This window comes from Phlebotomus papatasi, chromosome 2 (genome assembly GCF_024763615.1).
Source record: "Phlebotomus papatasi isolate M1 chromosome 2, Ppap_2.1, whole genome shotgun sequence".
NCBI classification, from domain to species: domain Eukaryota; kingdom Metazoa; phylum Arthropoda; class Insecta; order Diptera; family Psychodidae; genus Phlebotomus; species Phlebotomus papatasi.
This window is the reverse complement of record NC_077223.1, coordinates 17,504,822-17,520,439: the sequence shown is the minus strand read 5'-3', so window position 1 is coordinate 17,520,439 and position 15,618 is coordinate 17,504,822. Positions and strand designations below refer to the sequence as shown.

General features: G+C 31.7%; 1 protein-coding gene across 2 annotated transcripts in view; it reads left to right on the top strand.

Moving 5' to 3' along the window:
• The window catches only part of LOC129802838 (low-density lipoprotein receptor-related protein 1), a 231,471-nt gene that overhangs the window by 162,309 nt on the left and 53,544 nt on the right, over positions 1-15,618 (top strand). Inside the window, exons 2-5 of one of the 2 annotated variants that reach the window (XM_055848949.1) lie at positions 3,097-3,274; positions 9,025-9,285; positions 12,247-12,575; positions 12,646-13,065. In XM_055848949.1, coding sequence (XP_055704924.1) covers positions 3,100-3,274; positions 9,025-9,285; positions 12,247-12,575; positions 12,646-13,065 — 1,185 coding nt within the window. In that variant the 5' untranslated portion in view covers positions 3,097-3,099. Of the gene's footprint in view, positions 1-2,566; positions 3,275-9,024; positions 9,286-12,246; positions 12,576-12,645; positions 13,066-15,618 lie in introns of those variants that run through there. The other variant, XM_055848948.1, reaches the window with a different exon arrangement.

The window sequence follows — 15,618 nt, the reverse complement described above, 5'->3', positions numbered from 1 at the left end:
TGAGTAGCAAAGCTTAATAATTACATTTTATAATTATTACACCTTGTAAAAAATGAAAAAAGTTGCATTAAAAAATTCAGGTGCTGCTTTACACATATTATTTTGATTTTGGTAGCAATTGCCAACAATGGGGGTATGCATAGTAACAAGTTGATTTATTAATTCGTTAATAAATAAGAAAACCTATGCACAGTAACCAGTTTACTTTATTTATAAATAAGATACTTATTACAATGGCCGTTAAAAGCTTAATTTCAAATTAATAAGTGTTCCTAGCACAGAACCTGACATTTTATTAATTAATAATTTTTTTTATTTATAAACATGGTCCTTGAGAGGAGATTGTTACACTTATTATCGTCAAATTAAGTATACAAAAAACATTAATAATTGATAAATTTCATGCAGTAAATTACGATTGGTGCGATCTTAGGCTGTTTTACAGGTGATTGCCTTAAAATCATGCAAAATATTCTTGATGAAACTCTTTAAGAAATTTTCATTTTTTTTGTAATCATAACCTCCGACTGTCAGGCAAAAGTAATTAATTTTATATTTTTCAAAGAAGTTTGAATCTTAACGATTTTTATTAAAGATTTAGTTAAAACTTAAACCTCATTTGACAATAGTCAGATTACCTTTTCTATATTTATATTTATACTGTAAATTTTATAATTTTTCGCTTCAAATTTTTTTTCAATCTTTCTTTTTGGAGCATTAATCAGTGATTTTTATCTACCCAAAAATTGAGCCCTTCTTTCAATTAATTTATGAATATTTTCAAATTCGTCGTGTATTCTGAGTTTGCTCTAATAATATTTTCTGATTATTTTTTAGTTTTTTCATCAAATATTTGTGTAAAAAATTGCTAAGGGTTCATGCGTTATAAAAACGAATGCACATTTTCTTCCACAAATTAGTAACATTTTCTTTACGAAATCCACAAAGAAAATAAATGCTCATACATTACAAAAAAGATTTTCAACATCTCACAGTGAAAAAACCTAAAATAAACCCAAAAAATAATTTCTTGAATGTCTCAAAATGTACAAAATTTTTTGAACTTAGAAACCTCTCAAGTTTTTCTCAGCGCTAGTTCTGCCCTCGGCCGGTGGATAGAGGAAATCCTCTGATTTATTAACAGAGCTTTCGGGACGTCATTTTCTGTGTCTGTGCATAGGTTTTCTGATTAATTAATAAATAAGCCTAATAAATAAGTGTTACTGTGCATACATACCACGCAATATTTGCTTTAATTTCAGCATTTATTCTCGATTTTGCTTTAATGTCAGAATGGTAATATAAATGAAAATTGATCTAACTGTGAAAAGTTTCTGTAATTGACTTGTTTAGAAATTTGATACCTTCTGGAAACTAAATTAAACTTCTAAGGCGGTATGGGATATAGTATGACCAGAAGAAACTTGATAGAGAATTTTCTTTGCTCTGGTTTGCTCAAGGGATTAAATGTTACTTTTCTTCCTTTCCGTTCAAAAAAATTATAGGAGAGGTCGGAGTCAAATTACTCAGCAAAGTTGTTTTGCTTATTAATTTGTGAAAAAATATTTAAATCAAATTGAAAATATCTCAATGAATATATATAATATCTCACAGTCTCATTTTAATAATAATACAATAATAAATAATCCTGGCACAACACTCCATGAAGGAACAAGGCATTCTCGCAAGGGGATTTCTAGACAAGCATTATTATTTTTTCATATACGGGATGAGGTTGTCAGTACCATGCCCGTGGAATCAAGTGCAGTGTAGCTACTGGATGCAATTCGAACACCTTTAACGCCATAAAATTCCTGGTGATCTAAATGGGGTTGGAACTTGGAACCAGGGGACACTTGTAACATAGAGGGAGTGCTCTACTATTTGACGCGCTTGACCCATTGAGTTCCCTACTGTCTCATTCTACCTCTGGCTAATTCTGCCCTGGTTCTCCCTAGTTTGAAAAATAAAAATACAGTAAGGATTTTTTATTTATGACTTAATGACTTTGTTAATAGTGTTCTTAGTTGAGCTATTGAAATAACAGATAATCAATAATGCAATAATGATTACCATTAAAAAATATGTTTTTATAATTATTCATTTTTAAATTGCTTATCAGGCAGTCTCTAGAAGATTGAATTATACATTAAAAAAACTTTTTCATTTTAATTTTTTCAAGCTCATTGCTATTTATAATAATAAGAGTTTCTGATTTCTCGTTGTGATGTAAATCTTGAGTTTGTCGGGTTTCGCGCAGCATTTCTTGGATAATTCACAAGGATAAGGGTTTCTCAATGAGTTACCCCTTGTTTTATAGATTTCGATTTAAATTTGGGATTGTACTTCATTTTAAGAGGCTTGTGTTTCAATGAACATGTGGGTATACAATAAAAAAAATCAGAGTAATTCTTATAATATTAAGATATTTATTAAATTATTGTATATTAAAAAAATGAAAACTGAAGAAAACTTAAAAATAGTTATGAAAAATTTTCAAAGATTTGAATTGAAGTAAGACTGTGAAGTTGGTAACAAATGCGTAAGAAACGAAGTGAGCCGAAATGTGTAAATGTTTTGCAGTTTGTTCTGAAAGATTTCAGTGTTGTGTGTGTTTTTCCGGCATTAAAACACATTTCACGGCTGGTGTCGGTTGTTTGAGGAGCGAAAAATGGTGAAAAACTGCTGTCTTAATAGCAGAAAGTTATTTGATGCTGTTATCTTGTAGGTGAAGTGTGGGAAAATGAGTGAAAATTGAAGAAAAAGTTGAGCGTTGGGGTCAAAAAGTTCCTTGTTTTTTTTTCTTATTGTGCGGAGCGTGCTTTTGTGTGCGTTGCATTTTTCTCTTTGTCGTGTTTGTGTGTGTGTGTGTTGTTTATAAAATGATGAAAATAATCGGTGCCACTTGACTTAAAAAAAAAAAGAAAAACAAGAGTATGTGAGAAAAAAGATAATACATTAGGTGAATTAGAAATTACATAAAGTGTGTGACAAGTGGAGGCTTTCCAAGAAAAATCTATCTGAGATTTTCCGATAGAGACGGAGAGGCTGAAAAAATTTGTCAAATATTAGTGAAAAAGAATCATTTCGAGAAAGAAAATGCATTGCAAAAGTTTTTTATTCACTTTTTTCCTCTTCGCTGTGTTGTCTTGCACACGAGACACTGCGGAGGCACTAGATGCCGGGACCACAGCTGATACTCATCCGGAAGTCACAACAAAAACATCCACATTTCGACCAATAGACACATCAATTACTTCATCAAATCCTCCAAGTAAGTTATATATTCTTATTTCATCTCGCAATTTTAGTATTTTATTTCTCCAAAAGGAACATACCAATTTATTCACATTGCACCAACTCTACACAGAAGCTTATTTTCATTTTTTTTTACACTCACAAACACATTTAAATTCTGTAATTCGATAGCTATAGCACTAGGTCAAAAGTTCACGTCTCAATTACAACCCAGCTATGTGATTAGCAACAAAAGTAATATTCCGTCATTCACAAGAAATGATGAAAAACGCAATGCGAAGGAAAAATCGCAAAATGCTCGAATTCAAAAGGCTTCTCAGAATTTTAATTCTTAATGGTTTCAAAGAAATTGATAAATTATAAAAAAAATGCGCGGTGGAATTAAGATTGATTAAATATGTTTAAGATTTGTTGATGAAGTCTAAGGTATTTCAAAGGAATTAAATTAAAATTATTAGAAAAATAACTACTTGTGTTGTGATTTGAGATATCTAATTTTGAAAATTCTTGCAAGGTCTGTGAAACTTTTAAAATATAGGAGAACAAATTAAAATTGAATTCATATTCTTATTGTTAAATGTATAAAATCATTATATTGTACAGTCAGTGGTACACATACTTTATATTTTTTCTAAATTAAATACTATTGTACAGGGTGAGTAAATTAAACTGTAACTCTCTATAAGACCCAGTATTTTTCCAAAGTATTTTTTATGTGAGCGGTGAAACTATATAAAATTTTCAATGTAACTACCTTTGGCACCCATAGGCGTACCGTCGATCGTCCTGGGCGCTGTAAAAATTAGGGGCGCCGTAAAGCAACCAAAACTTAGAGACACAAGAAAATTAAAGTATTATAAAGTAAATGCGCTTTAAAAATAAGCACTTATAAAATTAGAGTTCCTAGGCGCTAAACAATTAGTAAGAAAAAATAGTGGCGCAAGAAATCGGGAATATTTAAAAATTAGGACATTTAAATTAGAAAGCCCAAAAAATAGAGGCGCCGAAAAATGAGAAATCTTAACTCTTTCCGAACCACAACATATCCAGCGAACGAATTCCAGTAAAACTCACTTTATTGTAAGTCTTAGTGGTCAAATATGATACTTTTGTAGAGAAAGAATTTTTTTCGCCTCTGGGTAATTGGAAAACTCATGGGTACTCTCGTCCCCAAAAGAACGAAAAGGAGACAAACTTCAATTTTCCAAAAGCCAATAAATATCTATTTTGTAAATTATTTTTGCGTGTCAAGTGACTCCTTTACAATGTTTATCACTAAAACAAGAAGAATTCTAGACCAGTATCTTGTGGAATATCCAGGAAGTGGTCAAGAAAACACCAAATTCCTGCTTGCCAACAGATTCCTCAAAATATTTCACACAAAAACACTTTAAAACACATTTTTTTCAACACGATGTTATTGTAGACACATTAAGCTTTCTCAAAAGCATAAAAGACACTTCCTGGACTATCAGAATTCACCAAAATCAGTAAAAGTAGGAAAAACTTCCCTGAAAGCAATCTCATTCGCTGCCAAATGTGAAAATTATCGGCCATATTGGGAAAAATTTCGCTCCTGCTTGAAATTTTCTTACAAGGTTGGTGTCAAAAAGCAAATGGCGGGCATTGGCGGGATAACCTTACATTTGACCTCTAGATTTTTGGGGACGAGAGTACCCATAATGTTTGAGCAAGTTTTTTGAAAATTTAAGAAAAAATTGTTTTCGAATTTATGTAATCTGTAATTGTTAGTTATCATACTTATTGGCCCCGAGAGGTTTTTCCTTATTCTGGTCTAGAAATATGAAAAAGTCATAATATCTGCAAGAAAGCAGAAAATCGAAAATTCACGATTTTTGACCAAAAATATCTGAGCTCAGGAGTTAATTAGGATCATGCAAAAAATATCCTAGATTTGGACATCCTTATAGTTTGTAATTATCCAGAAGAATCGGATTTTTATCGATTCTAGATAGTCTAAAAAAAATTGTTGTTTCCATGGGTACCCAGAGTCCCAAAGGAGACGAAAGAGTTAACCGATTTTGATCGTTAGTAATCAGTGGCGGATATAAGGGGTAGCAAAGTGGCAATGCTGACGGGGCCTTAGCCTACAACAAAGGAACCCCCTGAACAGTTGAAAAAAATATATAGGGGAAACTGGGGCACCACCAAACACGGGGTAGCACCAAACACTAATTTTTATTTCTAAACTATTTGGACTATCTCGACCATTTCTTCAGTGGACAAGCATTCTTATAATGCCTAAAAATTTCTATAAGTCTTGTCCTCTGAAGTCGAATAACCGATTAAAAAATTGCACTGTTTGGTGGTACCCCGTGTTTGGTGGTGCCCCAGTTTCCCCTATTTTGTACGTTTTTTAACTCATAAGACAATTAATTCCATCCATTTGGCCCGTTTAATCCCTTTAATATTGCAAGTTTTAAAGTTTAAATTTATTATTCGATTCTAATTAAACACTAAACAAGTATAGAAAACACCTGCTACAGTCACTTCCTGGAGGTTTACAATTAGAGGGAGGGGGCTGTTTTCGCTCCCGCACGATATGCAAAAACAAAAACATTAAAATTTCATGAGCTATGAGCTATGAGCTTTCCAAAAATTTCTAAATCCTTACCAAAATTATTTAAGTAAGACTGAAAATCGTTAAAAAAAAATCGATGAAATATATTAAAAGAATTGTGTATAAATATATAATGTAATATTTTAATTTTAAAATGTTCAAAAGTGGGTTTTTCTCATAAGAAGGGACAATGTCGTCTTGAAGAGGTTTTTGGAGATCGTAAAATGCAGTTTATATAGTATTTTTGATCAATTTTGCAGTATTCTCTTCAAGGAGACGTCTTGTTGGTGGCTTTAGCAAGATTTCAGCTTACGAAATCCGTCGAATTATTGAATTTAAATTAAATGATTATAAACACATCAAGAAGAACATTTCTTTTCTTTATGAGAATTTACACCCAAAAAAAGCTAAATTTGGAAATATTTAAAACGTTTTATTTGTGAAAGATGTTATAGTAAATTTAGATTTTTTTTGTGTATCTGTTCTTGAAAATTTTTTTGAGTGGATTTCGTTTTCCTAGGGTCTTTATTGAGGATTTTATTGATTTTTAAATAAGTTCAAATATGTAAAAATTGGACTTATTTTCGCAAAGTTTCGGGAAAGCTCTTTTTTCGTTAAAAAAAAGGGTTTTTTTTGGAGATAATTCTCTAATTTGATCACTTTTCTTCTAAAATCTTGGCTACATATCTGTGATATCTAGTTAATGCGATATCTAGTTGACTATCTTAGATATGCGATATCTAGTTAACTGTGATTGTTGATAAAAAAAATACCTATAAAATAAATGCAACTTCGGATATGATTGACGATTAATATGTGTTCTTAGCATCACGATGTCTATAATGAATTAGTTGAAAACCTAGTAAGTTTTTTTTTGTTTGATAGATATAAAGTGCAGCTATTACATATTAAAATTTGAGTTCGATCAATGTCATAGAAACCGAGTTGTTAAGAAAATGAAAAAGGGGAGTCTTCCAAATGCAGAAAGTAAGAGTTAGGGTATGTGTGCCAAAATTCCGGCCAGCTTGCAATTCCGGACACCATTTTTGTTCCTTCAATTTCCATAAATTTTTAGTTTTTACATACTCTAGAAGAGATTATACAATGTAAAATAATAACAAAAAATGTAGCTTTGACAAACGAGAAGATGTGAAAAAGACATTGGAAGAATTCCCGAAGGGCAAGGAATTATGAGAATGAAGGTGGCCGAAATAAGGCACCAAAGTTATGTTTACATTTTCATTCATTTTAAAATGTATTAAGAATGATTTTAGAGTAAATAAAGACGATAAACTATTTAAAAGGTTCCAAACAACGCTCCTTATGAAGAAGAAATAAAAAAAATTAATTTGCATTAAAAATATTATATTTCAAACTTGAGACATTGGCGCTTGCATGCAACTATGCCGAAATTTGGCACACTTACCCTATACAGCCATTACCAAAAAACCGCAAGTCGATATCTATCTTACTTCGGGAGTCATTAAGATTCAAAGAGCAGCCGGACGGACGAATGGCCGGAAACTCTTCTTAGCCATTCATGATCGAGGACAGGCAAAACATATTTTGGTAAAGCTTGGGCCCGATTGAAGAATGTGAGATTTGGTTAGGATTATAGTAGACGCGATTGCTAGGAATCTGACCTAATAAAGTGTTTTTGAGTTAAACTAAACACATGGCCAAATTCGTAACAATACTTTGTTTTTAGATCCATCCATGTAATCTATTGAATAATGGTTAATCGCAGTGTTCCAATTTAGTTTTTGCTTAACTTTTAATAAATGTTACACTTTAAATTTAAAAAATCTTGATGACATTTCAAATGTCTATATAGAGACTTAAAGATTTACTTGACAATTGAGGTTTGATCTTACAGATAAAAATAAAATATAATTTTTGATTATATTTTGTGAAAGCGATTAGGAGCTAAAAAGGAAAGTTACTTACAGAACTACAAGAGTTGTAATAAAAAGACTTGCTCTTCATTTTATATGTTTAAAAAAAAAAGTTTGTTCTGCATTTTAATTAAATGATGTTTCATTCGAAAAGTTTAAGAAAATTGCACTTTCAATAGGGAATGATTTTTTTCGTGACTTTTTTAGTCCGGATATGTAAATCTTGTTATACTGTTAAAATAGAATAAACTTTTTTTCCTTACCAAATATTGATTTATTTATTTTTTACCATTCAGAGTACGGTTAATAAATTGGATATTCAAACGTGTTGAGACATTTTTGGCAAATGTAGTGCAATTATGAATATAAAATTATATACAGCAGTCCTCAATATTGATTTGATGAAATATAAACACGCATAGCGTAAGAGCAATAAAAAAGAAATGAAAAACTTATGATTGTAACCAAGGAATTCCAAATACACTTGTCTTCTGTGAGAGAGACTTCTAGTACGCTTTAATATAGCTACTGGAAATCTCAATTTTACGCTCGTCATACAATTTATCATGTAATTTATTCAAATATAACAAATTGGAATGTTGTTGACGTTCGTGGTAATATTAGTTTGAATATACATGAAATGAATGGGATGATGTGTTTTACATTCACAACAGAAATTGGATTATTCTTCTTGTACTTTTCTTATTTATGTGATTTTTGCTAAAAGAGAGAAAAATTTCCAGAAATTATCTTATAAATTACCTTTTTTTCTTTTAGTACTTTTGTATTCATTTTAATTTGTTATATAGCTTGAGTTGGAGTTATGTTGTTTTGTACTTAAACTATGATGGGATAAAATTTACTGGGTCAGAGAACGTGAATGCGGAAAATGCCCTTAATGCAGTGGATGATAAATTCATGGAAATTGAGGAATTCAGTTGGAACAAAAGAGATACAAGAAGAAAGAATGTTACAATTATTTTCTTTTTTGCATTGAGAGAATAATATGCAAAATTTCGGAGAATTTGCAATTTATAGTGCTTCTGTATGTGAGATTTTCTTGTAAGAATATTATTCTATAAATATAGATTTTGAAATTGGTGTTTTGGCTCTAAAGTACTTCTATCGAATCAGTTAAAATGTAAATATTTACATTATTTCTAATTGTTTCGACAAGCACAACTTGATTTTGTTTAAATTCTTGCGGTCTTAAGGCGAATATTTCCTATCCTTAAGAATTTTCTTGGCAGTAGATTGTCCTAAATACGTAAATTATTGGTCTATTTTCAGCATGTCCCCCATCACACTTTGCGTGTCGCGATGGAACATGCATTCCATTGTTTTGGAAGTGTGATTCAAATACAGACTGTGATGATGGTTCTGATGAACCACCTGAATGTGCCCATTCTTTGGGATGTCTTGAGGGTCAATTTCGATGCACAGGCACACAAAAGTGCATTCCCAGTGGGTGGCTGTGTGATGGGGACTTTGACTGCGGGGTTCACAAGAAGACACTCATCGCTGATCAATCTGATGAGAACAACGAAAAATGTAAGTTCAACCTTATTATGGCATTCGCACAATTGTTTTTGTTATGCAAACATTTCGTTCAAAATCTAGTTAAAATGTAAAAAAACATATTTAGAAAACAAAATTAATTGTGTAGTACTCTTTATAATATTTGAAATTGTCTTATGGTGTTTTTTTCACAATTAAATTTGTTGATATAACTGCATCTGGCAATACTTATTTTGTTTTTCATTTCTAGTATGGGAATGAAGAATAATGCTTAACGCACAATAAATTTTGTTTTCTAAACATGTTTTTGATATGTCAATGAGTGTGAGTGAGATCTAGATCTAGTCATCTCGCTCACTCTTATAGAAATTTTTGAAAACATGTTTACAAACAAAAGTTATTGTGCCCTGGTCATAATTCGTTTTGTAAAAATGAATTCGTTCACTGAAAGTTGTCATAATTTACAACTTACTTTACTTTCATTTAATCTGTGTTTCAAAAAAAAATGTTTACAAAACAAATGTTATTGTGCACACACTATTACATCTACAGTAGTCTGTATAGCATGTCGACTAAAGCCAAGCAATTTACTGAATATCCTATCCCGCTCTATTCAGAAGATGACTAATTGGAATTTGCAGTTTATGCCTTTCTGAAAATATAAAATACTTTTTAATAATCCTTATTTAATTATCTAGGTTGAAAAACCGTATTTTACATATTTATTAATCTAATAATTTTTTTTTGAAAAAGTAAATGCACTAGACTGAATTGAAATACTCAGACGGTAATTGCTAAATATTCGCAATAATCGGTAATATTCATTGTGGGATCGGGACAAGGATTTCCAAAGGTAAAGTTTCCAAAAAACAAGGATTACCGAAGACAAAGATTCCAAAGACAAACTAGGAAAACAAAAGTGTAAAAAACAAAAATTCCGCAAATCATTCATTGTATTCCCAAATATTCACCACAATTGCCAAGTATTCGCAATAATTGCTATATTTACTTACTATATTCGCCAAATACTCGCGATATAAGCATTTTTTTACTTTAGGCTATAATTCTTGCGAGAAACGCATATGGTGTCTGAAAAATGGAACAAACTAAAACGCTGTGCATTATTCTAAGTTTTTCTTTAACTTTGTTTGACCAAAGCGTTTTAAAATGCTACTATTATCCTAGTACGAAGTTAAGTTTCCAAAACCGTAAAGCTGATGGGGCTCACTTAAATAAAATACAGAATTATAGAAGGAAATTGAAGAACGAAGGTGCCACCCATTTTTCACTTTATGAGAGTGAACCATCCCTCGGTGACTGATGCTCACCCATTGCAGGCTGAGAGCAGTTATCTAACAGTAAGGGCCCCAAAGCAGTGGCGTACCTAGGTACTTATGCGGGGGGTGCGGTTGTACCTCGAAGGCGCCCTTACCATGGAAAAAATGTTCGATCGAGGGGAAGGGGGTAGGAGGTCATATCTCAAAAGCAGAAGTATCACAACAAACACATATTCAACCTATGGATGATTGCACAAGTGTGTGGGACTTTTTCACGCAGGTCGTTAAGGGGTATCCCGTAGTTTACCGTAGTTTTTTATTTGTACTGAAAAGATTATAGTGTCTTACATCCCTCTAATGCCAAGTATCCTTCAAACAAGTCGAGATGTCTTTTGAAGAACTTTTCCAAAAGGCGGAACAAAAAGTTGCATTTGCAGGATTTAATGTTAGGCCAATTTTGGAAAGGTTCAAGTGGTTCAAGTAATGGACTTTCACGGAAAAACATTTTAGCCATTTATTTAGATCATGTTCTTGCTCTCAGCAGAATGATTAAAAGGTGTCTTGGAAAATGTTGAACTAGGGATATATCCTTCGAAACATCGACTGCATTTTAAACGACCTCTAACATTGATGGCAGTATTGTTAGTGTCCTAGTGAAAGAAAAGTTGTGGGTCACAATTTAACAGATTGTTAAGATGTTGAATGACAATAATTCGATCGTATTTCCCTATTAGAAAAGCTTTGATATGTTTAAAAGCCCGATACATGGGTGCCACATCTTTTGACTGAAAGGAATAAGGGGAACCATATTGAGCGTTTTATATTTAGTTATCGTTTATATTTAGTTATATTATTAAATTTAAGAATTTAATAACTGTATACCGATTTTTTAGCACCACCCTATATATTTTGTAATTGAACTGTGCGTATCTTCGGCATAATGTAAATCGTTTTATACTTGAACTGTGCAGATTTTATGCACAATATGAGAAGTGCGAGTTTTATGCACAATCTGAACCATCTTATGCTTGAGCTCTGTGTCTTTTCACAATAATCTTGATTTAAAATTTTAAAGTATTTTTTTTTTATTTCAACTCGAAATCTTGAAAGACTATAAGGACGAAATGCATTTTAAAAGCCAGAGGGGCGCCAAGAAAGCTCTGCAAAAAAAAAACTTGAAGCCCCCAGAAATCTTGCAAAAATATAAGGACAAAGTGCTTTTTGAGAACCAGAGGGGCGCCCCAGAAAGTCTGAGAGAATAAAGTTTTTTTTTTTTTTTTAAAATTTAAACGCGAAGTTTTGATAGATTAAACCACATAAAGCATTTCAAGAATTAGATTTACATTTTACAATTACAATTGCATTTCAAGAATTGTCTCTGAGTCTTTTTTATTATAATATTTTTTAGTTCAACATGTCAAAAATAAAGGATCTCGTGAGCTACGAGGCAACTCATGACAGTTCATTTGATTAAAAAAAAATAGCTAAACCGGCGCCCTTGAAGAAGTTTTAAATTTAATGAACAGAATAAAAGTTATAATTGTTTATATGCGAAAAAAGGCAAAAAGAGTTTTGTCTACATTAAGGGGTACAAGGGTAAATTGTTGGCAAAAAAATCACAAGAAATATTGCTTGATAAACCAAAAACAAAATTATATTTGTATTATTGAAATTATTTGAAAAAATAATAGTATTTTGTAATTAATTTTTCCTGAAGGTGTTAACGTAACGAAATGTCCACCTAATAAGGTGGCATGTGAGCCGGGAGTTTGTTTGGAAATTGAAAAATTTTGCGATGGAAAGTGGGATTGTGTCAATGATGAATTGAATTGCTCGAAGAATCTCTCAAGATGTGGATCTCTCAAATGTTCTTTTGATTGTCGAGACACCCCTGAGGGGCCTAAGTGCTTTTGTCCACCTGGACAGGAGCCAAATGGTACAGCGTGTCAAGATCTCGATGAATGTAAAATTGAGGGCACATGTGATCAACTTTGTACAAATCTCCCAGGCAGTTTTCGCTGTTCTTGCGTAGCTGGATACACCAATGTTAGTAACATGTGATTAATGCTTAAACTGCGAAGGGAAAATTGAGGGTATTTTTTCTACGCCATTGCAGATCAATTCAAGATGCCAGGCTATAAATGTGCCAAAGGAGGAACCTCCGTCTCTAGTGTTTATTACACAGAAAGATCTTCGTCGAGTGGGAATGAATGGGGATCTCTGGTCATTTAATCCTGTCTATCCTGTACAGAATCCAATAGCACTTGAATTCTGGCATCGGAACCGAAGTGTTTGTCTTCTCAGTCCGTCCGTGGACGGTGTTGTGGAATTTTACTGTCACAACATTGATAATTTCAGCAAGCGATGGCAGCTACCACTTCCCGATGCCTATCTCAATCTCGATACAGTTGAGCAGGTGATGCTCGATTGGATTTCAGGCAATTGGTATTACTTGGATGCTGGAAAAGAGATTGTCTTTGTCTGCAATAGTCAAATGCAACATTGCACGGTGATACTGGAGAAAGACATGAGAACGGTATGTGAATTTTTGCAATTTATTATGGGTGTCACATTTTCCAAATTTTCGAGCGACAATTAAATGAAGGTTTTTAGTGAACTACACAGTAAAAAAAAATTAACACTATTATAGTGTGTAATTTTTCACACCACTATTATAGTGTTAAATTTGGAAAAAGTGTTTAATATAAAATTGTTTAATTTAAAGTTGTTGAATTCCAAGATGTCGAATTTGGAATTGTTGAATTTAAAAATTGTTGAATTTTTATGTGTAAACTCAAAAATTGTTGAATTCTGTTTATGTTGAATTTTCATTTCATTTCGAAGATTTTGATTTTTTGTCTTTTTAGACATTTCTAATGTTTTTTTTTGTACTTGGGATACCCCCCCCCCTAATGCGAAATGATTACATCTGATGCTCGAATCTTCACGATATACTTATTATGCTTATATATATTTGATGTTCTATATGACTGTCGCCCAATGCAAAGCATCTCGACTGAAGTATAAGTCTCAAAAGGAAATTCAACAATTTTTACACTACTTTTGTTTAAAAATTCAACAACTTTTGTCTGAAAATTCAACAATTTTGGTTGAAATACACAAGGCTTCACACTATAATAGTGTGAAAAATTATGATCATACTATAATAGTGTCACGCGACAAAATATACCATAAAGTTGTGTATTTTTTACACTATAATAATGTGAAAAACTATTATCATACTATAATGGGGGTAATTTTTAGATTTTTTCAACAGTTTTAAGTCACGAAACATTGTTAAAAAAAGTTATGACAAGAAATTTTACACAGATCGCAATTAAATAATTAATTTATCCGATTTCACACTATTATAGTGTTAAAATTTTACACATTTTCAAATTAAACAATATTGTTGAAAATTTTTCTAACTATAATAGTGGTAATTCTCAATCACGTGACAATAAATTACCAAAATGTTGTGCATTTTTAAACATTTTTAAATTAAACAACTGAAATGGTCAATTTTGCACTACTATAGTAGTAAAATTTTGCACATTTTTTACTGTGTTCCAACGTTCCAAGATGACATTCTAACAGCAGAATGATAATTTTAATATCCAGCTAGTAAATTTTACTATCTGCATATTAGAATGTAATACAGTGGGACCTCGATGCAGTCAACTAATTATTTCCAGTCCTGTTGACTCCATTGGATTCGGTGACTCTATCGGAGTCCGAAAAAAGTCAATTAAAATGTGAAATTTTGATATAAAGGGGTATTATTTTATGTTTGTGAAAGATAATTGATAAATTTAACACGATAGTAGAATATTTTATTTAATTAACCCATAAATTCTGCACCCTCTGGTCCAAAAAGTCGTATATGTTTGGGCAAAAGTTGGAGATTGAGGAATGATTTTACACAATGTTTTCATTATAGTGAAAATTACTATCCGTGTGATAATATTGAGGTCCATTCACGATGTTAAGATTAGGAAATGGCGTCTTAAACATTTCTTTTTTCACTTTTTTTAGAAGAGCTCCAGTAAATATTTAATTGTTGAAAATTCTGATGCAATTAACGTTATTAAAATAACATTCCGGAAATGTTTATTTTACCCTGCAGTATTGATCCGAAATCGGTGTAACTATTATGCTTTTTAGGTGTATTAGGGGTTAAAGTTACCCTTTTTCATGTTAATTTTACCCTTAAAAAGGTGTAAAATTAACATTAAAAAATGTTGATATATTTTTACACCTAAAAAGTGTTAAAGTTATGAGGAAAAAAGTTAATCACACCCGTTTTTTCTCAGTGTAGAAATTGTCTAAAACGCGATGACATGATGAGAAAAGTGGTCCCGGAGGGTGAAAGGTGGAAATAATGCGGGATGAAAAAGTCAAGGGATTATTTATATTGCTCTTGCTCTCTTTGTGAAGTTCGAAAAAAGACTTTTGGGAAAGTATGAAACTTTCTTAGAGGTTTCTGTTCACTAAGAAAAAAACGGGGTTGCGATTAACTTTTTTTCCTCATAACTGTAACACTTTTTAGGTGTAAAAATATATCAACTTTTTTTTAATATTAATTTTACATGTTTTTAAGGGTAAAATTAACATGAAAAAGGGTAACTTTAACCCCTAATACACCTAAAAAGCATAATAGTTACACCGATTTCGGATCAATACTGCAGGGTAAAATAAACATTTCCGGAATGTTATTTTAACTTTTTCGGATTTCTCTCAGTGTTAATCTATTCGTCTCTAAAGGATTCAGAATTGAAGTTTAACACATTTTTTGCAGTTCTTCAATTTATGAACAAAAGGAAATTGCAGTCATTTTTCAAAGTTAGAAAGATTGTAGTAAATCCCCTTATACAATTCTAAGTGGAAAAAAATCACCGAAAAATTATTTTAGCCAGTTAAGAAATTAAAGCAGAAAAATAGTCAGTAGCGCAATTCTGTAACAGTATGTCAATGTCATATGATAAATTAAAAAAAAATATGTGGTTAACTCTGAAAAATTAATCGTCAATCAGTTTTATATCAGTGACTAAGAGCTTCATAGAGCTAATTGTAATGACCATGTTCTTTA